At 44.0% G+C, this 25,602-nt stretch overlaps 1 protein-coding gene across 1 annotated transcript in view; it reads right to left on the bottom strand.

The window, feature by feature from the left end:
• Positions 1-25,602, bottom strand: part of BRIP1 (BRCA1 interacting helicase 1) — a 189,686-nt gene that overhangs the window by 141,208 nt on the left and 22,876 nt on the right. Inside the window, exon 6 of the mRNA XM_056865031.1 lies at positions 3,587-3,883. Within this exon, the coding sequence (XP_056721009.1) occupies positions 3,587-3,883 (297 nt within the window). The remainder of the gene's footprint in view (positions 1-3,586; positions 3,884-25,602) is intronic.

The raw sequence follows: 25,602 nt of genomic DNA, 5'->3' as shown, positions 1-25,602 counted from the left end.
AAGCTGATGGGTCGGTAGTTACCCAGATCCCCCTTTTTCCCCTTCTTGAAGATGGGGACAACATTTGCCCGCCTCCAATCTTCTGGTACCTCACCTGTTTGCCAAGACTTTTCAAAAACAATGGACAGAGGTTCAGAAATTACATCTGCAAGTTCTTTGAGTACCTTTGGGTGCAATTCATCTGGCCCAGAGGATTTTGTTTCATTTAAAGAAACCAGGTGTTTGTGCACTACTCCAATGCCAATTCTAGGCTGCAAATCCCTTCCCTCATCACATGTTCCGTTTATGCCATGTTGAGCACCACTTCCCTCACGAGAAAAGACTGAGGAAAAGTAGGAATTGAGGAGTTCTGCCCTCTCTTCATCTCCTATTACAATTTCACTTTCTGGTCCGCGCAATGGGCTTATCTTGTCCTTGTTCTTACTCCTACTCTGTACATAGGAAAAGAACCCTTTTTTGTTGCGTTTAGCATCTCTCGCTAGCCTAAGTTCATACTGAGCTTTAGCTTTCCTAACACTCTCCCTACAACCACTAGTTATTTGTTTATATTCCTCTTTGGTTATAAGGCCCTCCTTCCACTTCCTAAATGAGTCTTTTTTATTTCTCAACTCTTTAAAAAGCTGTTTATGGAGCCACCCTGGCCTCTTTAGGCTTCTCCCATTTTTCTTTCTCATTTCTATGCCACCTCTTCACTGTCCTGCTCAAAGCAGCTTATAATAAAATAATAAATTATCAATATAAAGACCCCAAGCCATGGCACATAAAAATAGCATATGACTATCCATAAAAAGACCTCGGACCAGAAGCAGACCATAAAATTGATAGAAACCCTAATTAAAAGCCTGTGTAAAAAGATCTGTTTTGGCCTAGCACCTAAAAGACAGTAAAACGTGAGGGCGCGCCAAAGGCAAGGTACCCTGTCTCTACTAGCCGGCCACCTCACCTCTGAATGCAAGGGCACAGAATCACAGAGTTGGAAGGGACCACCAGGGTCATCTAGTCCAACCCCCTGCACAATGCAGGAAGTTCACAACTACCTCCCCTCCCCACACCTCCAGAGAGCAGGGCTTGAGAGGCAGATGTTAACTGGAGGACTGGCCAAGTAAAAATTTGTGCTTATGTAACACAGGAGAGCTTTTTAATGCTCCTCTCCTATAACAAGAGGCATCTGACCACCTGAGAAGAACAGGTGAACCTGAAGGTCAGTTTTAAGTCTCAACTCTGCTATGAACTCACTGGAGAGCCTTAAGCAAACCACTGTTCTCAGCGCCTCACTCATTCCACACACACACCCCAAATATGCAAAATGGGAATTATGCTGATTTACCTAACCTGGTGGTAGTAAAGATCATGGAAATACTGCAGATAACACTTTTTAAAGTGCTAGGAAATAAAAAATTAACATTTATCTATCTGTGTAGAATCTGCTTAGTTAATAAAAAGGTAAAGGTCCCCTGTGCAAGCACCGGGTCATTCTTGACCCATGGGGTGATGTCACATCCCGACATTTTCTAGGCAGACTTTGTTTACAGGGTGGTTTGCCAGTGCCTTCCCCAGTCATCTTCCCTTTACCCCCAGCAAGCTGGGTACTAATTTGACCGACCTCGGAAGGATGGAAGGCTGAGTCAACCTTGAGCTGGCTACCTGAAACCAACTTCCGTCGGGATCGAACTCAGGTCGTGAGCAGAGCTTTGGACTGTAGTACTGCAGCTTACTACTCTGCGCCACGAGGCTCAATATTTGCCTGAAAACCTGGCACAGCAAAGGATCTGAAACTTGGAGTGCCACAGGAACATAATGAGAACCATACACATCATTTTCCAAGAGTAACCAAACAATCTACAACCCAGTTACACCAGATTTCTTACATTTAGGTAGATTTATTTGTTTATTAAAACATTTATATCCTGCCTTTCCCTGTGGTTCAAAGAGGCACTCCTTTAGTCCTAATCACCAGATCTTCAAGTACTCCTGCATTTCCAGCTCCATTTTGTGCAGTGTGGCTTGCCATACTATTGCACTTGGTGGAACAGCACCCTGGTGAGCCATTGCACTGGTTGCACACAAAACTTCCCTAGTTCAATCCCAGGCAACTCTAGATAAAAGATTCTCAGGTGGTGTTGGGAAAGACTTTTCTCTGCCTGAGACCTCGCAGAACCACTGCTTGACAAAACAGACTAAACCGAGCTGGATGAAGAAGAGTTGGTTTTTATACCCTGCTTTTCTCTACTGTAAGAAGTATCATAAGAACATAAGAAAGGCCATGTTAGATCAGACCAAGGCTCGTCAAGTCCACACAGTGGCTAACCAGGTGCCTCTAGGAAGCCCCCAAACAAGACAACTGCTGCAGCATTATCCTGTGTTCCACAGCACCTAATATAAGAGGCATGCTCCTTTGATCCCTGAGAGAATAGGTATACATCATGGCTAGCATCCATTTTTACTAGTAGCAATGAATACCTCTCTCCTCCACAAACATGTCCACTCCCCTCTTAAAGCCTTCCAAGTTGGCATTCATCACCACATCCTGGGGCAGGGAGTTCCACCATTTAACTATGTGTGTGAAGAAACACTTTCTTTTATCTATTTTGAATCTTTCACCCTCCAGTTTCAGCAGATGACCCCATGTTCTAGTATTACAAGAGAGTGAGAAAAACTTCTCCCTGTCCACTCTCTCCATACCATGCAATTTTATAGACCTCTATCGTGTCTCCCCTTAACCACCTTCTTTCCAAGCTAAACAGCCCTAAGCATTTCAACAGCTCCTCATAGGGCAGTTGCTCTAGCCCCCTGATCATTTTGGTTGTTCTTTTCTGTACCTTCTCAAGCTCTGCAACATCCTTTTTTAGGTGTGGTGACCAGAACTGTACACAGTTCTCAAATCAGCTTCCTCTCCCTACAACAGACATCTTGTGAGGTAGGTGGGACTGAGAGAGTTCGGAGAGAACTGTGACTGGCCCAAGGTCACCCAGCAGGCTTCATGTGGAGGAGTGGGAAATCGAACCCGGTTCTCCAAATGTAGAGTCCGCTGCTCTTAACTACACCATGCTGGCTCTGACTCTGCAACTTCATATAGTGGGCAGGACTCATAGCTTGCTGGAACTTTGCATGTAACATGTCCCAGATTCAACCCCCAGTAAAATGAACTCAGGTAGCTGGAGGATGGAAAAAAACCCTGTTTACTAGCTGAGGCCCTACAGAGCTGTTGCTAATCATGAGGTGGCAGCACTGGCTAGAAGGACCAATTGTATAAAGCAACTTCACATACATTCACACAGAAACTCTCAACTGTGCTCAAAGGTTTCTCTAGAAACACAAGCCCTTTCAGATGCCAGTACATCACCTAAAAGAGTTTGTCAATCACCTGAATGTTATTCCTAATATTCAGAGTGAGGGTTTTGTTTAGGATAGGGGAGGGGTGCTAGGGAAAATGCAATCTATATTTGTACCGATATTTGTAATATTGCAGGCTTTCGCAAGTCCCTCATTTTGTTCAGTGCTGTTTATCAATACATCACGTGAAAACATTTATTCCACAAAACAACAAAACAATAAAGTAGCGATTAAAAAAAAGCAAACTACTCACATCTTTTGCTTCTAGCAACTCTACACATTTTTCATTCTTGTTGCCACAACCAGATACTGTTGGGTGAACACAGGAATGGTCTCTGCTGGACAGAATTGTCATACGGGTGCTAGAATATGCCGTCCTCCGTAATTCTCTAGTGATCTGGGTGATCTGTTTGTGTGTTCGAGTTCCAAAAAATATTTTGGGGATAAATGGCTTTCCTGCATTTTCTTTTTTCTTTGCATCAACAGCAGCTTTGGCATTTTCCCCAACAGAAGAACAGGAACACTGAGTACAGGAGCTGGAAGGCTGTAACTGAAGTAGGGAAATTTCATGAAGAATGTGAATGCTACAGAAACAACCAAAAGGCCATTTATTTTTCCCTTAAGAAGAGTTTAAGTTTTCCAAACACAAATCTTCAATTAAAAAAAATGAAGCTCTCAGTGAAGCATTCAATTGCAAAAGGAAGAATCACTGACATTTTTCAGAGAATAAAGGATTAAAATGACAGGTACCCTTCCCTCCCTAAACTCCGTACTCACCTGTTAAAAGAGAATCGCTTCAGAAATAAGTTTTAGATCAGTCAAAGCTGTCTGTGAAACAGAATTTATCATTTTTTAAAAGCAAAGGCTATGAATACATGGAAGTCTCAGTAATATAAGTAAAAGGCTTTAAAAATGCTACTTTAAGCAACAAATGCATTCTAGTCAGAATATAACAAAGAAATTTTGATGTTCCATTGCATTTGGCACACAAATCAGCTACATTACGTAGAACAGCCAGAACCCAGTAAAGTTCAACACTTCATTTTTTACTTAAAGTGGTGCCATACCATATTAGATCTTTTCTGTTTGTATAGACAAAATAGCTAGCAGGGAAATCCAGTAAAAATTTGTAAGTAAATAAATTCAAGGCCTTCACTGAAAAATGTTTGCGGGTGCTTAATCAAAATATCCAAGAATTGAGGGTCTAGCTAGACATGAAATTAGGAGATTTGTGAATGGATCTTCCCAGAGATTTCAAAAGGCAAACAGCAGATGCAACAGGGTCCTTATTCAGGTTCCAGTGCAGGATGAGAAGGGGTTTAACCCTTCCATTTCCACATAGTTTTGTCAAACCCATTTCCATCCCAGACTTGAGAGGGTGCTTGTCTTTTTTCCCTTCCAGGGCTAGTAAGAGGGAAAGGGTCACATCCTATCTGGGCCCTTAGAGGACTGGCCTATAGATTTTCCTTCTGATATAACTCAGGGCTCTGAATTGAAAGCAGTTCATCTTATGAAAGATGCACACAGGTGATGTCAACAATATTTTCCTCACCTGCTTATATTGAAGCACCTGCTAAAACGTTTCCTTGTATTTTGTCCCAAGGGTTCAATTCAGTGTTTTATGTATTATACATAAAAGCCAAGCACACTGACATTTGAGACCTGGTTCCTTTATGCTACAAATCGAAGGCTACTTGATTGATTCCATAAAAATTTATGCCACTAGAAAGTGACAGCACAAGACAGTACTGTTTCCAGAAGGGTAGCCGTGGTAGTCTGTTGTACAATATCACCAAAGAATGAATTTTGAAGACTGACAAAATTCCAAGGGGTGACTATTCCCTCTCTTTCTGCTCTCCCTCCTTCCCTTCCCAGCCTTCTGTCCAAGAGTTCTGCAACGTCTAACTGATACGAAACGAATCCTGGATGAAGTTCGGCAGGCAGTAACAGGATAGCCCGGCTTCCTTTGTTCCGCTCTAATTACTTTGTCACTAAGGAACTCTCAACACTTGCACACTTACGTAGAAGGCTGCTATAAGATTTTAATAAGGAGAAAGCAGATCTTTAACAGGGAAAGGGGGGTATCACGAAGCTGCGAAAACAGCTCCCAGTTTGCACCAGAACGAAAACCAGCACCTAAACTTTTTTTTTGCGTTTAAAAAAAAATGACACACAGGGATCCAAAACCAAAATTCTTGTCAGCTTCACGATTTTTTTGTAGCCCTCCTTTTAATTGTAATCAGTAAGATTATCCCTCATAAGCAAACGCTAAGTCGCTGTGCGTGTTATGCCACAATACCAGGGATCAATTGTCTCTTGGCCTCTACTCTGTGGAAAAGCGGGTTCAGGTTACCCTCGGTCCCACTCAACCTTGTCCACCATTAAATATTACAATACACGATAGAATGGAAGTAAATGCGACCCTTCAAGAGCTGTCACTCACTGGGATAAAAGGTTCACTGACGTGCCAAATAAACAGGCCGTCAAAGCAGATAAAGTTACCAGCCGTGCTAGAATTGTTACATTCCTCTCTCAGGTTGCCAGTAACAGCAGATTTCATTACGGTGTGCTGCCACATTAAATAGCCAGTTGCAAATATCCTGCCTTCTATATTGAATAATTACTTATTCACCAAAAGGATAAAAGGAAGAGTTATGAATGGGGCTCTTGTCAGCGGTAAAGCAGGAAACAGCTGACGCGCGGTGTACGTTACATACGCGGCAACAACGGCCTCAATTTATAGTCGCATGGAAAATTGGAATTTGAATTATATCGTGATATTTGTGCCCATGCTCCATTTTGCCCCTTGGAAAAGAAAAAAGAAAAGAAAAAAGATAATGAAGAGAACATTAACCGAAATAAGGGACTCGAACCGGGAGCACTTGCAACATGGAAGACTCAGACATGAAACTCAATGGGTGATTTGGGGCCAGCAATCATCTCTCAGCCTAACCTACCTCATAAGGTTATTGTGAGGGTAAAATGGAGAGGTGGGGAACTTTGCTTCTGGATGTAGAAAGGGATAAAACTACAATAAATGAATAAAAACTGAGCCGCAATCCCAATTTACTTTTGGCCTGTTTTATGTCATGTTAAGGTAGGTGTTTTTCTCCAAGAGATTATGCAAAGTCATCAGTTTCACGTGTCAGTGAAAGTATCTTCCATTTTCTCCCTCCATGTCACAACCCTGGTATTCCTTGGAGGTCTCCCATCCAAATACTTGGCAGGGCCAACTCTGCTTAGCTTCTAAGATCTGCCAAGATCAGGCTAGCCTGGGGCTAGTCAGGTTATCTAAAGAAGAAGAGTTGGTTTTTATATATCAACTTTCTCTACCACTTAAGGACGAATCAAACCAGCTTACAATCACCTTCCCTTCCCCTCCCCACAACAGACACCCTGTGAGGTAGCTGGGGCTGAGAGCGCTCTAAGAAAGCTGTGACTAGCCCAAGGTCACCCAGCTGGCTTCATGTGCAAGAGTGGGGAAACCAACCCGGTTCACCAGATTAGCTTCCACTACTCATTTTGAGGAGTGGGGAATCAAACCCAGTTCTCCAGGTTAGAGTCCACCGCTCCAAACCACGGCTCTTAACCGCTACACCACATGCTAGTCACCAACTAGTTTTATGGTAGCACCACTTCTGGGTGTTCGCTAGATTATGGTGGGCCAGTCCTCCTTCAAAGTGGTCTGCCAGAAAGACCTACCACCATAACCACCACTTCCACTACATGCCTTTCTTGCTCCTGGGGTAGCAACTGAGTAGCCTATGGTCATGTCTCTAATGTCTCTAAACATGTCTCCAACATGTACTTCTGGAGGACAGATCTGTCTCAGAGTCTTCAATCTGCTTGTGCCTATATTAGATAAATCCAATAGACAATATTCCAAACTAAAAATACGGATTATGAGGCTGTCATCCAGTAATGATCATCAGAAAATTTAATTATTTCACTAAAAACATGAACGCTCTCTACAGCAGATTTTAGAATTAAAAAAAAACACTTGGCATTAACTTTTCTTTCTGGAAAGTATATAAAATAAAGAGAGCAAAAACAGAGAGTTTTTAAAAAAAAAGTATTACAGTATTTTACAGGTGGCCTTAAAAGTTTTTCTTAAAAGGTTCAAAATTGGTATAATACTACCTTTAATAAGCACTTCACCCTCTACCGCAGCTTTAAAATGTTACCTTTTACTAAAAAACCAACATCAGGAAAGTAGTAAACTAGGGCTGATTATATAGTAACCAGTAAAATAGTATAGAACTGCTCTGCAGTAGTCATAACATTTCTCAAAGCCACAGACGCCACCAGCAAAAAACTAAAACCTTTAAGAAGGTGTGGGCCTAACTTGGGGAAGGAGATATATATTTATATGAAAAACAGTTACAATTATAACTTTAGCAATAGAGGTCTGTTTTATTTAAGTTATTAAGTAGGAATTTCTCCCTTTAAACTTTTTTCTTGCAGAAATCCATCTTTTATAAACACACCCTTGGAGCACAAAACTTATATGCATTTTGAATAATGCTAAATAAAAATATTACATTAAAAATTAACTGAAGTGCAGAGTTGCCTCCCATTCATAATTTTAATGGGGAGAAATTGGGATTGTGTCCATAATATGCCAAAAGGTTATGATCAGAGTTTGTCCATATTTTCTGGCAAGCCAGAGTATCACCACTGCTTAATCACTGGATATCCAGTTTAGACAACAGATTTTAAAAAAGGGGGCTTTTCTAGCCAGCGAAGAGCAGTAGCAAATAAACATCAACTAGTTATTGAAAAATAATTCATTTTGTTGGGAGGTTTTGTTTATTGTCCCAATTCTTAAAACAGAAACTGCGGTGTAGGATAATAAATACGTAACCCAGACTTCTGAAGGCAGAGGTACTCTTTTTGTTCCCTAAATTAAAACTGGTGACATACTTCACACTAACACTTGAAAACATAAACTGTTAGTGTTTGTAAAGTTGAAGAATTCTGCTAATCAAGGAGTGATTTAATAATCCACGGATAACCAACAGTAGTAGCAGTAGAATTACATACCTACAACTAAGGTTCACTGGAAGGAGGGAAGGCCAGAGGAATAGATGTATGTAAACTCCTCTGTAGTTAAGTACCCACAGGAGTCTTTATTTAATTCTTACGATTCCCTATCATTTCCCTTATGGTGCTGGGAATTAATGGGGCTTATAGTGACCATTAGGAATTAGCAAGCTGCTTTCCAACACTGTATTTAATAATTAAAGCAAAACAATGTTATGAGATACACAACTGGCTACATTAAGCCACTTAATGTTGTTTTCCTTTTGCCCTACTGATGTGATAAACAGATGGACTCTATATTTTGCCAGGTTAAAAAGGGGCAAGCGCAACCAAAATGACAAGATGGGACGACCTAGAAAGGATATAATCATATGAAGAACCATATGACCAACCATATTTCCCGTGTTTCCAAGAAGTGGCATAGGGTAAACTAGAGCAAAACAAAACAAAATAAAAACACCCAACAAGGACACAAATTCTAAACGTTCACCTCACTTCTTCCAGATACCCGTCAACAGAACTTTCTCCTGGCCAGACTATTTCCGCTGGTTAGAAATGCATACGTTCAGATGAGCTTTCTTATTGACGAGATGTAATGCCCTAGACTCAGCCAAGACACAAAGCCGATACAATAAAATTGCTGCAGAAGAACGAAAATGCCCATTTTGTCCGGATCAAATAGACTCCCTAGCCCACATTGTTTTAGCATGTCCACAAAATAATATTGCACGTAATAAATATATCACTCCCTGGATAAAACAGCTAAAGACGCTTTCTGAGAAGCAGATACTGCATTATCTTCTGTCAAATAGATCGGTCAATTGCGTGAGAGATGTGGCAACTGTTCTCTTTTATAGTGTCAAGGAAAAATTAAATTTCATCACCCCTTTTTAAAGTGTGAAGTGGTTGATGGATAACCAGTGGCTGTTAAGTCTAGAGAAAGCAAAGGAAAAACACCCATCCCAAATTATTTTAGATTCCCCAGCTGTGCTTAACATTCCCATAATCTCAAAAAATGCAGCTTTGGAGGGTAGGGATGCTGGATTCCAACCCTCAGACCAGGAAGAAGAAGATGTCTTTTTAAAGGCAGGAAGATCCTGTAAGGGCAATTAGATATAAGGGCAATTCCAGAACAAGGATGAAAATTGAAGCCTCCCAGTTTGCATGATGGCCTCCATCTTGTGAATTGTCCACATATCTGTGTAATACTGGGCTGCATTATGAAGGGTTGCAAACTTTATGTATAACAGCTAAACTGAAAATGGTGCATTGCAATTTTAGCCTGTCAACTGCTCCTACCTGGGAAGTCAATTCAGGCTTCCGGAATAGGATGGAGATTAGATAATTGGGGGAGGGGGGAGAAGAGATGGAAAGACAACTCACAACATAGTTCAAATGACTATGCTTAGATACACTGAGGATTTTTCAAATCAGTGCATTTTACAATCCTTTTCAAACGTCATATTCAGAGAGTGGAATAATCACCTAATTTGAAATAATTAGGGCAGGAAAGGGCTACCCACATTTTCTCTGAATTCTGGCTAGAGCAAGTAACAACTGCTTTTCTCTGTTCAGCTCAGTCTCTTAACCCTACTAAAATCAATTTTGAATGAATTTATCCAAACCAGATTAATTAAGTACGACTACTAATTTTGGGCAGTCTTTGGTTTCACAGTATGTGAAGAAAAAACAGTGAAAAGTCGCTATTTTACCTTGGATTTAAAATAGGTTCTCCCCCCTTTCCACAATCTGTCTCTCAAAAACGGCGAATTCCAGTACTAAAGAAACCTATATGTACCAACTCACTTCTAAAGAACCAAATACAATGTTATTTCAAGAATTTCAAACACACACACACTTAACGCCGGCATTTTCCAAGTACTTTAACCCATTTTATGCAGCTGCCTAGGAAATTTAATGCAGAATTGTTTCAGGGTGTGCGCTAACTTTGGTCTGAGCAATAAAAAAAAGCCACCTACAAAGTACTTGGCTTATGCGTCCATTTTTACTGTTGTAATAAAAGAAAGGTATTAGTGTACGGGAGCCAACAAGAAGAATGGTTTCAGAACAATCTGTCCATAAGGTTCTCCCTCCTCCCTGTAGGACCGAACTGCTGCCAGATCAGCAGAAGATGTTAGCAGACCGGCAAAGAGCTAACAGGAACCCAAGGGTTGGCCCTACCATTAGGCATTAGATTTTTGGGGTGTAAGCTTTCAAGAGTCAAAGGGGCCATGGCTCAGTTTGTAGAGCATCTGCTTGGCATGCAGAAGGTCCCAGGTTCAATCTGCAGCATCTCCAATTAAAGGGACTAGGCAAGTAGGTGATGTGAAATTAAGTGTGTGCGTTAAGTGTGTGTGTGTTTGAAATTCTTGAAATAACATTGTATTTGGTTCTTTAGAAGTGAGTTGGTACATATAGGTTTCTTTAGTACTGGAATTCGCCGTTTTTGAGAGACAGATTGTGGAAAGGGGGGAGAACCTATTTTAAATCCAAGGTAAAATAGCGACTTTTCACTGTTTTTTCTTCACATACTGTGAAACCAAAGCCTGAGACCCTGGAAAGCCGCTGCGGGTCAGAGTAGACAATACTGAGTTGTCTGGACCAAGAGTCTGATTCAGTATAAGGCAGCTCCATGTGTTTCTGTGTTCAGGGTAAGGTCACACACCTCACGGGCCACAGATTCTACAATACCATTAAAAGGTATAAAAGTGTTAGATATTTAGCTTACTATTACATGTTTACCACCATGGGAGGCACCCTTTGGATTTGTGCCCAGCTTTCTGGGTCTGTCTCTGGCCTGATTTGGTAGCCCCTTCCAATCATAGATTTTGTCACATGGCCTGCTCTTGGTCTTCTGGTTTTCAGAGCTTCTTACAGATCTCTCTACTGGCCAGAGCTCACTGCCGGCACACAGGCAGAAGCCCTGCCTCACATTCCCTGGGGACCCATGGCCCTATCTAGGCTAGATGGTGAGGCCCTTCACTAGAGTCATGGTCAAAGGAAACCAGTTTCCCATTTGCTGTCACTGCTGCTTACTACAGGGAATGAGGGAGGAGTCAAAACTAGATGCTCCTTATATGAGATTACGATTTATTATCTGATCCCAACATAACATTTTAAAATCACCTTTGTTGCTTTAATATCTTGGGGGGAGGGAGTGGTTTGTTGTATTTAGTGTTACCTGCTTTGCATTTGCCAGTATTCAATTAAATAAAATATATAAATCTGCCAGGTTTTAATCGTCAATACTGATTGCAGGTTAAAAAGAGTGACCTTCAATATTTCTGTTCCAATCTACAAAAAGAAGACCCCAAGCTGTGGAAAACAGAGTTGCACTTACCTGTAACTGCTGTTCATTGATGTCTTCGGTGCAGACACACATGTGGGACTGCGCCTGCGCGCAGGCCTGCCGCCGGAAAAAATTCAATAGCCTTAGTCCTCCACCGGGGATGCCCCTCCCTCACAGGCGGGGCCGGCCTTCGCGCCGTGCAGCCCGCATGCTACTGGGCGGGGCATCCCCTTCCCTCCTCAGTTCCTTCTCCGCCGCCGACCAAGACTGGAATACACGAACCAGCTATAACTTAATCCCTTCATTTAATAATTTGTTTCTCTTCTTTTCTTTTCTTTTTTTTTAGGTCGACAGCGGGGTCGGAAGGGAGGGATGTGTGTCTGCACCGAAGACATCAATGAACAGCAGTTACAGGTAAGTGCAACTCTGTTTTCATCTTCTGTCTTCGGTGCAGCCCCACATGTGGGATATTAGCAAGCTTACCCAGTAGGTGGTGGGGTCGACTCAGGAAAAAAGGGTCTGCAGAACTGCTCTACCCACTGCTGCATCCTTTCTGGCCTGCAGGTCCAGAGCGTAGTGCTTCACAAAGGTGTCTTCCGAAGACCACGTCGCCGCTCTGCAGATGTCGCCCACAGGAACTTTTCTATGGAGAGCAGCAGAAGAACCCTGCGCCCTGGTGGAATGCGCCCTAATGCCCAAGGGGCATGTCACCTTCGCCTGTTTATAGGCTATTCTAACCGCCGTGACCACCCACCTCGCTATAGATTGGGCTGAGGCGGCTTTACCTTTCTTGGGACCCTGATAGCATACAAACAGGGACTTGGACCTTCTAAACTGTTTGGTACGGTCAATGTAATAAAGGAGAGCCCTTTTTACATCAAGGGTATGTAGCGTCCTCTCTGCTTGAGAGGAAGGATTGGGGAAAAACACAGGTAGAACTAAATCTTGAGCTAGGTGAAAGGAAGAGATCACCTTGGGTTTAAATCTAAAACTAGGGTGGAGGACCACCCTTTCATTATAAACCCTGAGAAAGGGGCTATCAATACGAAGGGCTGCCAGCTCCCCTACTCTCCTAGTTGATGTCACAGCCACCAGGAAGGCTATTTTAGCCGACAAAAACGACAGGTGTACCTGAGCTAAAGGCTCAAAGGGTGCTAGCATCAGTTTGGCTAGGACCAGGGAGAGTGACCATTGGGGCGTTAGTATAGGAGTAGGAGGAAATAAATTATTAAGACCCTTCAGAAAGCGTTTTGCAAGGGGATGGGAGAAAACTGTATAACCCTCCACCTTATCGTGGAAGGCTGAAATCGCAGCCAAATGTACCCTTATGGAAGAGACTGCCAGTCCCCTCTTGGTTAATTCCAACAAATAATCCAAGATCTTAGGAACAGGGCAGGTAAAGGGAGAAAAACTTTCCTGATCCGCCCAGGCTAAAAATCTATCCCACTTCCTGTCATACGAATAACGAGTCGAGGGCCTTCTAGCTTGCAAAAGGACCTCCTGAACCGGCTGTGAACAACCCACTAATGAGAGGGAAGGATTCTCCACGCCATGAGGTGTAGTCTCTGTACATCGTGATGGGCCAGTTCCCCCCAGCGAAGTAGGTTCGGGTGGTCTGGAAGTGGCTTGTAATTCCCCCCCGCCAGGTGTGTAAGAAGGGTGAACCATATCTGTCTCGGCCATCGGGGTGCTATGAGAATGCAGTCGGTGTTGTCTGCAGCTATTTTCCCCAGAACTCGGGCAAGCAGGGGGAATGGGGGGAAGGCGTAAAACAGGCGGTTCGACCAAATAAGCTGGAAGGCGTCTCCCAGGGACAAGGGGTCGCTCCCCGCGAGAGAGCAGAATTCTACCGCTTTCTTGTTGCCCCTGGTCGCAAACAGGTCTATCTGAGGAGTGCCCCATTCTTGGAAAATGGGGAGGATAAACTGATCCTGTAGTTCCCATTCGTGGTTTGTGGTAAAAACCCTGCTCAAGGAATCCGCCCAGGTGTTGTGGATCCCCGCTATATGCATGGCACGTAGGTCTATGTTGTGTCTCCCAGCTATTGCCCAGATCCTCTGGGCTTCCCTGGAGAGAGGAATGGAACCTGTGCCCCCTTGTTTGTTTACATAAAACACTGTGCAGGAGTTGTCCGATTGTAAAAGTGTTCTCGAGTTCTGGAGGATATCTGAGAATGAGGTAAGAACATAACGCACAGCTCTCAGTTCTAGAAAATTAATGTGCATAGACAACTCACTAGGAGACCATCTATCCTGAACATAGTGACTCCCGCAATGACCACCCCAACCTTCCATAGAGGCGTCTGTGGTGACTGTAAAACTTGGAGTCCAAAACCCCAGAGGGATCCCTTTAAGAAGATTAGGCTCAGAGAGCCACCATTGTAGTGATCGCAGAATAGGCCTAGGGATAGACAGTCTATACCACTTGGAGTGGCGAGAGCAGTCGTAGGACCTAATGAACCAATTTTGCAGTTCCCTCATCTTAAGCCTGGCTAGAGGGGTCACTGCAGTGGTCGATGTCATTAGGCCTAATAATCTCTGTATAGAGACTACTGGTTGGTGTCTATATCTCATAAAAAGATGGACTAGCCTCTTAATGGAGGACACCCTCTCAGTGGGGAGGAATGCCCGACCTGCTGTGGAATCTAACACGGCACCAATAAACTGAGCTCTGGGAGAAGGGCTTAATTTAGACTTTTTCAAGTTGACCATCAGTCCCAACTTTGAACAGGTAGAGAGAACCAGCTGCAAATTGACGGAGAGAGACTCAGGGCTAGAAGCCGTGAGCAGCCAATCGTCAAGGTAGGGATAAATCGTGCATCCCTGGTCTCTGAGGAAGGACATAACTACCGCCATGCATTTCGTAAATACTCTGGGGGCCGTGGCAAGGCCGAAAGGGAGGACAGAATATTGAAAAAATTCAGACCCATAACGAAACATTAAGAAGTGTCGATGTTCAGGGTGGATGGAAATATGGAAGTAAGCGTCCTTCAGGTCCAAAACTGCGAACCATGTATGAGGTGAAATAAGTTCCATCACAGAGGGTAGGGAAACCATTCTGAACTTGGAAACTCGTAAATATTTATTCAAAAATCTAAGATCAATAATGGGTCTAGAGCCCCCATCCTTCTTATCAACCATAAAGATACGAGAAAAGAATCCCAAACATGGGAGGTTAACTTTTTCAACAGCACCCTTCAGGAGAAGTTCACCTAGTTGGGGTGCAAATTCTGGGAGTGGGTTGTCTGCCGCAGAACTGGCAGAGAAACAAGTAGGGATGGATTTAAACTCCAGGTGGTAACCCTGGGAAATAACCCTGAGAACCCAGGTATCAGCGCAGATAGCTTGCCAGGCCTCAGAAAACTTAGCCAACCTATTCATGAACGGTAGTCCCTCCTCTGAGGGTTGCGGAAATAGTCAGAACTTTTGTGAGGGTTGTCTCTGATCCTTGTTCTGGGGGTTAGGGTGAGAGCGTTGCTTGAAACCGTGTTTTGGTCTAGGTTGCTGATGTTGGAATTTATCCTGTGGAGGATACGGGTGAAATCTTTGAAATCTCTGGTATCTGTTGAAGGATGGGCCGAAAGATTGTTGACGATATTGAGGTTTGTCCCTCTGTTGTTGGTGAAAAGGAGGAGCTACCCCTAGAGAACGGGCGGTCTGGCGGTCCTTCTTGAGATTCGTGAGAAATTCTGTGGTAGATGAAGCAAACAGGGTATCGCCTTCAAATGGGAGATCCTCGATAAGTGATCTCGTGTCCAACGGAAGGGCAGTAGAGCGAAGCCAAGAGTGGCGACGTAGGGTGATTGCTGAAGCCATCGTTCTAGCTGCACTATCTGCAGCATGTTTGCCTGCGTTGATCTGCTGTCTCGATAAGCGAGTGGCCTCTGCTTGGATAAGACGCATGGCATTCTTAGACTCCTCTGGAAGCAGGTCAATATGGGGGGCAGCCTTCTCCCACAAAAAAAGCTGGTACCCCCCCATGATGGTTTGATAGTTGGATATACGGAAACTCAGGGCAGAGGAGGTGTATGTCCGTCTGCCCAGCTGATCGAGTCGTTTACTCTCCTTGTCGGCAGGGGTTGAATGTGGTCCCTGGCGCTGCCGAGATTGCATCTCCGTGGTCACTATGGAGGAGGGCGGAGGGTGGATTGTGAGGAATTCAGCCGACTCAGATTTTGTCCTATACAGGTTTTCCACCTTCTTGGAAGAGGCTGGTAAGGAAGCAGGTTTCTTCCAGAGAGATGTGGCTATCTCTGAGAGGCCCTCCAGTATGGGGAAGGCAGCAATGCCCGGTGTATCGGGGTAGAGACGACTAAGGATCTTGTCCTTAGGCCTATTGTCCGTTGTGGAGATATTAATGTCCAATGCTTCAGCCATCCTTATCATTTGCTCCGTCCGGAGCCTGAGATCTTCAGATGGTGAAATAGCCTCTGTGTCCCCTACCAGTTCATCTGGTGAGGGTTCTGATACATCCTCAGAGCTTTCATCCCTTGACTCTGTTTCCTCCAGTTCGGATTCCGGTCTAGGAGTGCGCTGAGTCAGAGGGGTAAATGGAGAGGGTAATTGAGGTGTATGAAGGACCACCGGTTCGCCTCTGATGGAAAGCCGTCTGAAGCGGCAGAATTCGATCCAGTCCTTGACCAACTCTGGGGAGATTGTGGGCCCAGAGGTGGAGGGAGCTGGTTGGAAAATTTGTTGTGGTACCGAGGGGGTCGGTACCATAGAGGCTGGGTCTAGCGGGTCCGGATCCGTAATCAAGAGAGGGTCCTCGAGGGGATCCAAGTCTGCTTCAGAGAAGGAGTGGAACGGCGAGTCCAGGTGAGGCGAGGGCGTCCTCGGTACCGAAGGTGGTACCGAGGGCGGTGCCGATGGTGGTACCGAGGGCGGTGCCGATGGTGGTACCGAGGGCGGTGCCGATGGTGGTACCGAGGGCGGTACCGGGATGGAGACGTCCGGTGCCAGGGGTCTTGGTGTCTCCGCAGGCCTCTTATACACTGGATGGCCGGAGCTAGACGGCTTGTCAAGATGTTTCGTCTTGCGTTTGTGCTTCTTATGGCTCCGGGACGGATCCGAGGAGGTCGGATCCGAGGGTCTCGGTGTCGAACTGGTACCAGGGATCGGTACCGATCTAGTCGACTGCGTGTCTCCCGGGGTCCTAGAACCCGTCGAAGGGGAGGGAGCCGAGAGAGCCTTTTTCCACAATTCGGCGCTCAGCCGGTGCGCGCGAGCATTGCGAGACCGGGTAGAGAAGCCTTGGCATATGGAGCATTTAGACACGTTGTGACCTTCGCCTAAGCAAGTTAAGCAGAGTTCATGTTGATCTGAGTGCGGTATCTTGGCCGGGCACTTCTTACAGATCTTAAAGGGGGCCTTAGAGGCCATCACGTATTCAGCTTATTTGTTAACGTCCTTTAGTTACTTATTTTATTTTTAAGTTTCTTTCTTCTTATCTTTTTTTTTTTTTTTTTTTTGTAGGAAAGAGAAGGAGGGCCGGGCGCGGCCCACAGAACTTACGAACTCGGAGAGGTAAGGCAAGGAGCTCCAATCCAGGCGGCGGCAAAAAAGGAACTGAGGAGGGAAGGGGATGCCCCGCCCAGTAGCATGCGGGCTGCACGGCGCGAAGGCCGGCCCCGCCTGTGAGGGAGGGGCATCCCCGGTGGAGGACTAAGGCTATTGAATTTTTTCCGGCGGCAGGCCTGCGCGCAGGCGCAGTCCCACATGTGGGGCTGCACCGAAGACAGAAGATGAACTGTCAGATTTTAAAATGACATGGAAATTTTTTTGAGTCCAGACAAATGTGGCTGACCAAAATTACCACTTATTTGCATGCTGGTTAGCATATTGTTTAACTTCAGACACACCCTAACTGGAAAGACACTTGATATTTTAAAACAGACAGGCTTTCACCCTTTGGTAACCTTAGTTTTTGTAAAACATGACTCCCTCAATCAGAACCGGAAGTTAGTGGGTTCAGATAGATGCTGGGGCCCAACCCTATATGGAAGTTTATCAACTGAGGACCTTTCGGCTCTGGAGCGATGTGGGAATTGGCCAGATCTGAAGCAGGGTAAGAGCGAGCCCCAGAATTTCCTGGAATGGTGCAAAATATTCCAGAGGGTTCTTCTCAGCTTACATGCTCTGCTCTCTTTTGCTTCCCGAGATAGTTAAGAGAATGAGTTGCCCAAAGGCTGCTAAAAGCTAGAAGATATTAGTAGGAAGAAGAAAAATACAAAAGAGAACAGAATTAAAGGCAATGCCCCTGGAGAGAAAATAAAATTGCCAGGATTTTTTGCCCAATCTTTTTACATTTGGAGGAACATTAACATAATCATGGTGGAGCAATGCTAGAGCTGCCTAATGGAGATCTTCCTCGCCGCTAGCAACACCAGTCCCCCAAGCAGCTGACACGATCAGAAGGAAAACATTTGAGTGGATAGATTTCATGGTCGATCCAGCATTGTAGCTCCTCTGTTCCAAAGGACAGGGTTGCCCAAGATAAGCCAGTTTAGAAGGTCAACGGTTATAAAGGTGAAGAAATGAAACATCAGAAATGGAAAGCAAAATTGAATGCAAAATACAGCTAAACAAACAGCAGGGTTATGATCCTTGACATAAGACGCGATAAGAGCTCCCATGATATCCCCCATCTACATATCACTGGAAACAATGCCTGCTTGGTGGCGAATGCTTACTGTGCGAAATCTCACGCAAGTACACCATGCCAAGATAACTGAAGTGGCATTATCGAAACTTTTCAACTCTTCTTTCCTCCCCCCGCTCCCCCCCGCCCTTCTTTTGAAAAAAGCGGTCGTCTTCAGCTTCTTGATTAAAACTGCACAAAGCAGCTGTTTATCCACTTACAGTAACCAGCAGGTGAACCCGATTCAATATTTATCACCGGCTTTCACAGATCACCACTAGCCAAGCAAACGTTTTAATTAAGTTAGAGCTTGCTTCAAAGAGCTCATTCAGGACGTCAATCAGCCCGGGTAAGGGATCGGATACAGTGTCAGGTGAGAGTGTGTAATCCAAATCCGCAACTTTCTTCCTCCCGTCGGGGGTAAGTTAGCCCGTCCGAGAGCCCACACTCTGATTGTAACAGACTGCCAGTCTCCTGGAATGTGTAACTGAAGTCACTCAAACCCTATTGTGAAGGTTGTAAGCAATATGTTAAACTGCAGTGGGCTAGCACATTAAGACAGATCCTTTTCACAGCTGTTCCTTGATACTCCAAGTGTTTGTTACACTACACTCCATTTACTGTTTACTTTCTTACCCAGTGTAAGTGGGGGATTCCTTAACACAGCTGCCCCAATTCTATTTTTTTTTTAAAGTCTGTGCTTTAGCAGAATTAATCAAGAGAGTGCCTCAACAGTGGGATTTTTGCCCCCTTTTACAGACTGAGTACTAGAATTCTGAATCAGATACCATTCCCTGATGAAGGAGAATGCTGAGAAGAACCCAGGTGTTTTAATATCAGAAGATAGCTGCAGTGCCTGTGGAAAAAATGCAAACACACACACACTACGCATGGGATGGGCTGCATTTCTACTGAAGGTCCCCGCCCCCCCAGAGAAAAGTAGCAGAGGCTAGCAAAGGCCAAGAGCTCTGTTCAGAAGTTCCCTCACTTCACAACAAAGGAGGAGGAGGAGGAGGTTTTTATATGCCAACTTTCTCTACCACTTAAGGGACTCAAACTGGCTTACAATCTCCTTCCCTTCCCCACAACAGACATCCTGTGAGGTAGGTGGGGCTGAGAGAGCTCTTAATAGAGTTGTAACTTGCCTAAGGTCACCCAGCTGCCTTGGTGTGTAGGAGTGGGGAAACAAATCCAGTTCACCAGATTAGCTTCCTCCACTCATGTGGAGGAGTGGGGAACCAAACCCTGTTCTCCAAATCAGAGTCCACTGCTCCAAACCACCGCTCTTAACCACTACACCACTACACTAAGAGGAAAGGAAGGTCATCCATACTGGGCTTCTTCTAAAACCTCAAAGGAAATCTCTACCAAGGGACCACAGCATGCTTGTACCCCTCCTCAATTAATTCCTTTATTCTATAAATGGCTTTCCAAGAATGGGCTCTATCACATTGCTTTGAAGATGTGCTGCCTGGAAGATTATATCTAAGGAAAAGAGGAAGGGAAAAGTCTTGGGAGCTTCTATCATTACAAGAACAAATGGCTACAAACTGGTCCCTGGTATTTTAAGGCTAGAAACTGGAATGGTTGTCTGCTCCACAGTGGCTATGGGGACAGAAACCTAATCAGTTTTAGGAGAGAGCAGTTGCCTCATTTATACAGCAGCAAAAGTGTCCATTTTACAAAGTGCACGACAGCGTGGCACTGCCCCAAGGAGCTTACAGTCGGAAGTTTTGAGAAGCAGAAAACCACAAAGGAAGGGAACTAAAGTGAGAATAAACAAGGGGAAAGACACATTTAGTCCACATTTTTAATCATGTTAATTCTTCTGAATATGTGTTTTGCTTGTCAATGACCATAATAAGTTAAATTAATTTGCATTGTATTGTACTATTAAGACCAACCAAACAACGCAAATCGGAATTCAGATTCCTTCAGATTCTCCAGAACACTTTATGAGGCTTTATGTGTAAAAAGGGGTGAGGGGGATACAAGCAGGTTTGCCTGAATGAAATGATGATGCAGGCCCACCAGAAGACAACTCTGTGCTTCAGGCAGAAAATTCACAGATCTGTCCTTGTCCAGACATACTAACATTTAAAAAAAAAAAATTCAGGTGTAACAATTAAGTTAAAAGTCTTTGCTTGATACCTGATAGGGCCATCTCAGTCTGCCTCAGGACAGAGCCACTCCTGGTCAAGTTAATGACCTTGCAGTTGCTGCTTCCCATGCCAGTGTCACCACACCAGGTCTCAGCCCCCCTTTGTGTAAGTCTGAAATAAGAGAGGCCTGCCTCCCAAGGCTGTTGGGAAGGTAACGGGAGAGGCATGCTGCCATCAGCCCTGGGACTGATAATACGGTGCATGCCATTATTATTGACAATACAGTTATAATGAATCAAGCACAAAGAAAATACAGTTATAATGAATCAAGTACTATAGAAAAGCAAAGGCCAACACAGAATAGTTAGGAGAGATCTGCGTTCCGCAAGGCCTGTGGATCAACTTTGGTCTGTTCCCAGATTTACAATCCCCTGGAGCATTCCAAATGTCCAGAGTTTGCAGCCCATCCCCATACCTCTTTGTGGGACCTCTGAGGAGGAGGAGTTGGTTTTATATGCCGACTTTCTCTACCACTTAAGGAGGAATCAAACCGGCTTACAATCACCTTCCCTCCCACTTCCCACAACAGACGGTAGGTGAGGCTGAGAGAATGTGACTAGCCCAAGGTCACCAAGCTGGCTTCATGTGCAAGAGTGGGGAAACAAATCCAGTCCACCAGATTAGCCTCCACTGCTCATGTGGAGAAGTGGGGAATCAAACCCAGTTCTCCAGATCAGAGTCTACCGCTCCAAACCTCGGCTCTTAATCACTACACCATGCTGGCCGCATACGCTCCTCAGCAGTGGGGCTGGGGATAGGATAACATCTGTGTTTTGTTTAGAGTTGCTCCTCCTCTCCCTATATTCAGAGGTGCATGACAGAATCGCCCCTAGTTTTAACAACCACCCAACATGACCTCCTCCACCTCAAACACCCCAAGTGTGGGATTTGCAAGTGTTTGCTATTGCTGCCAATCTCAGTCTGGAGGGGTAAATATAAAGGAGGGGAATAGTCAGCAAAGAAAGAAAGAGAAGAAAGCAAATGTGGGAAAAGTAAGAGAACAGGCTGAATGTACTCCACTGAAGACTTATCAGAAATGCTTTCCCACAGTTAATGCAGCACTATCACTCTCCTGAATTAATAAACACGTACAAGTGAATTGATTTGTGTGCCCCTGAACAAGCTTCTTCAAGCAACAGGTGAAAAAGCAAAGGGTCTGTTTCATCCCGTATTGTTTAAACAAGAAATCAATAAGAGGTTTGGGAGATTCTGAAATCACAGAAGCAGGAATTTTTTTAATAAAAAAGATGCTGGGCATGATACAAACAGTTTGGCTACAGTTTATTATCATCATTAGCATCATCTTCATTACTGAGACTCAAGGCAGATTACCATATATGAAAGCTAAATTCAACCAGACAACAATGCCATGGACTAGGACTGAAGAGCTGGAAAACAGTGCAACTCTAAGGCAACATAACAATGTAGGCAAGAACTACTACCTAAGGCAACAAAGCGGTCTAAGATTTGACATGCTGTAGTGAAAAAGGTAGAAGGTTGAAGTCACTGGATTAACGATGAATTGTAGATAAAATGTAATAGACATGTAAAAAAACACGTAATAAATACTGCAACACGTGAAACATAAAACATAATGAAACATGTAATAAACGTTGCAATATAATGCAACAGAAGCCACCTCCTGGCCCGATCTATTAAAGCATAGGTCTGATCCCTTTCTAAGAGAAAATAAGAACATAAGAAAGGCCCATCAAGTCCACAAGTCTGTTCACACAGTGGCCAACCAGGTGCCTCTCGGAAGCCCACAAACAAGACAACTGCAGCAGCAGCATCCTGCCTGTGTTCCACCGCACCCAAAATATTAGGCATGCTCCTCTGATAATAGAGAGAATAGGTATGCAGCATGACTAGTATCCATTCTAACTAACAGCCATGAATACCCTTCTCCTCCATGAATAAGTCCACTCCCCTCTTAAAGCCCTCCAAGCTGGCAGCCATCACCACATCCTGGGGCAGGAAGTTCCACAATTTAACTATACGTTGTGTGAAGAAATCCTTTTATCTGTTTTGAATCTCTCACCCTCCAGCTTTAGCAGATGACCCCGTGTTCTAGTATTATGGGAGAGGGAGAAAAACCTCTCCCTGTCCACTCTCTCCAAACCATGCATAATTTTATAGACCTCTATCATGTCTCCCCTCAGCTGCCTTCTTTCCAAGCTAAACAGCCCTAAGCGTCTTAACCGCTCCCCATAGGACAGTTGCTCTAGCCCCCTAATCATTTTGGTTGCTCTTTTCTGCAGAGGGCCCTCCTGAACATTTTTGTTTTGTGTAGTTGGTGAAAGGATAGAAGCCTCTGTGAGCGCCGTCCTGATTTACTCAAGCAGGCAGGGTGTGACTCTGAGAAGCCACTTCAGGAATTTAAATGCTTTATTTGATTGGTCTCTCAATGCAGGATTGAGTGCAACAGTGGAATCAGGAAGTTCTAAAAGTCAGCATAAACATAGTGCAGAATCCTAACCAGCTACTTCCTTTTGGCGAGAAAGAATCACAGCCATGTGACCCAACAGACAGCATTCTTTGTTTTCTTTTGTAAGCCACGGTTGTACAACAAGCAACACACACAGTTATGTGTGGGCAACCCTGGCCAGTAGCAAAAACACTGAGGGCTAGGAGTTTCCAAACTTTTCTGCGAGTCGGCCAAAGCAAGCACATGTAGCTGTGCTGTTTTTACTGAACTACACCAACTGCGTCGAAACCTTACCTTTCCCGGAAATGCCAATCATTGCTTGCACACAAACAGCCACCCTTTTAAGATAAAAGGTCGGGTTCAAACAAAAAGTTCAGTGCACTTTTACTGTTAAATGTAGATGCAATTCTTTTTTTTAAAAAAAAGAAAGTTGTAGATCTCCAAATTCCCTGCTCCATCCTTCCTCTTATTATTCAACCAATGCTTTAGTGTTTAAGATAAACAGCCTTCAACTGTTCCAATGGAAATACATGCTCTGTGGACTTACAGCTAAATACAATAGCTGAAACCAATATGCACAAACACAATGTGCGTGTATGTTTCCATGTTCATACAAAGGGCTCCAGCTGCTGTACTATAATGTTAGCATAAGGGAAACAAAAAAATCCATTAAAGGGCATCTTGTCAACAAACACCATGCAGGCAAAACGCTCAGCTACTCTGCACAATCGAAATATAACAAGAGGGAAGCATTCGCTCGGGGCGCTCACTCTCCTCTCTTCTTCCAAGCTGCAAAGGATGCTTGAGATTTCTCTTCCCAGAAAGCAGCTCCTTTCAACCAAAAGGGCACAAGGAGGTGAGCACCAGCACCCAGAGGATATACTCACAATTTCTCTCCGAACTTTTTAAAAAGGATTTTTCTGTATGTGATTTTCCAACGGTATCAAGAATGAACATCCTACACAGGGGGCTTCAGCCATTTTACCGAAGCAGAGAGAGTAGAAGCCAGAGGGATTTCATTAATGCCATTTTAGAAAGGGTTCAATATTCTGAGCTCCGTAAGTCTCCAAAACATGTTCATATTACCTGAGTCAATGTACATGTGTGTGTGTGTGTGTGTGTGTATATACATATACATATATATACATACATACAGGCAGACAGATTGATATAGATATATATATCTCCCCCAAAAAAACATTGCAACTAAGGGCTTACTTGGGTCCACCACGTGGTTTGCCTGCTTATACATATTATTTGACAACTCCTCGTCTTTCTAGAGCCTTTTGTTTAGCTAGATTGAATGTTAACCCCTCTATGGTTATGCAGGGCAGAATTTTGAATATACCATATCCAGACAGGACCTGTCCTTGCTCTTCTGGCTCTATCGATTCACTTGCTCATGCCCTTTTGGAATGCCGCTTTTACGAGGAACTTCGATCACATTATATTTCCCCCCTTTTAACATACAAATCTAATGCCTCTGTGTCTGACATAATGCCTTTTCTACTAAGCGATAGGGACCCCAAGGCTACATTGTCAGTGGCAAGATTTGTTTCAGTCCTTATATCCCTCAAACACTAGATATATGCTGCTCAAGATCAATGGATCGAGGAGCTTCTAAGGGATAAAAGGAAAGGAAAAAGGCTGACTTGGGTCTTCCAAAAATTCAAATCAATGCTGGCTTGCAGAGAAGGGTATTTGTACAATTCATGCATTTATATTTGACTTTTTCACAATATTTTTGACCCTGACCTGGATAGCCCCAGGCTAGACTGATCTCATCAGATTTCAGAAGCTAAGAAGGGTCAGCCCTGGTTAGAATTTGGATGGGCAACCTCCAAGGAATACCAGGGTCATGATGTGGAGGCAGGCAATGGCAAAAGACCTCCATTCGTCTCCTGCCTTGAAAACCCAACGGGGTCAGCTGTGACTTGATGGCACAAAAATATTATTTTATATATGTTTCAGATAGGTGTACATATAAAAACACCTTATCTGGTTCCTCGTCCCTTCCTAACCCACTTACACGTGAACTGTTTCACAGGTAAAATTCTCCCACTGTCATCCTCCCCTCCCATGCTGAGAGTCATGCTCCTTTTCTTTTTTCACAGAACCTATATTAGGCATTTTTCCAGACACTAAACAATCTAAAATATCACACAGGTGGTTTGCACAAATATACACATCAGAAAGCACACTGGTAATTACCATAAACTTAAGTAAAGATAAAATTATTCATGATCATTCACAGCCAACCCACAGATCCTTATAGCACCTAGGAAATACCCAGCAACTTGATTGGTAATGTAAGGATTCCAGTCAGATAAAGGTGCAAGACCAACCACTCATCTGGGTAACCCTGACATTTGTGTAAGAGGGGGATAATTATGGAATTCCTCAACTCAGAATAAAAGCAACAGTATAACCTCAGCCCTATACCAACAATATCTCTCCTGAGGAGAAATTCTCAAAAAATCTGCCGTAAAGGACTGCTGAAGGCAGAACGTTGAACCTGGAAAGAGTAAAAGCCCTGCGGACTGGTGGAGATTTAAGATGGAATAAATAGGGAGCGGGTGCCCCATAAACTGGAAACAGGGGAAGAGTCACACCCATAATGGGAAGAAGGAAAACGTTAGTGAACCTCTAAACTATCCAGTTTAGGTCAAAAGGACTGGGGGGTGTTGCAATTTTCCTGGTGCAACTCA

The sequence above is a fragment of the Euleptes europaea genome, chromosome 19 (genome assembly GCF_029931775.1).
Source record: "Euleptes europaea isolate rEulEur1 chromosome 19, rEulEur1.hap1, whole genome shotgun sequence".
Classification (NCBI taxonomy): domain Eukaryota; kingdom Metazoa; phylum Chordata; class Lepidosauria; order Squamata; family Sphaerodactylidae; genus Euleptes; species Euleptes europaea.
The sequence above is the reverse complement of the archived record's forward strand: the minus strand, read 5'-3'. Positions and strand labels throughout refer to the sequence as shown.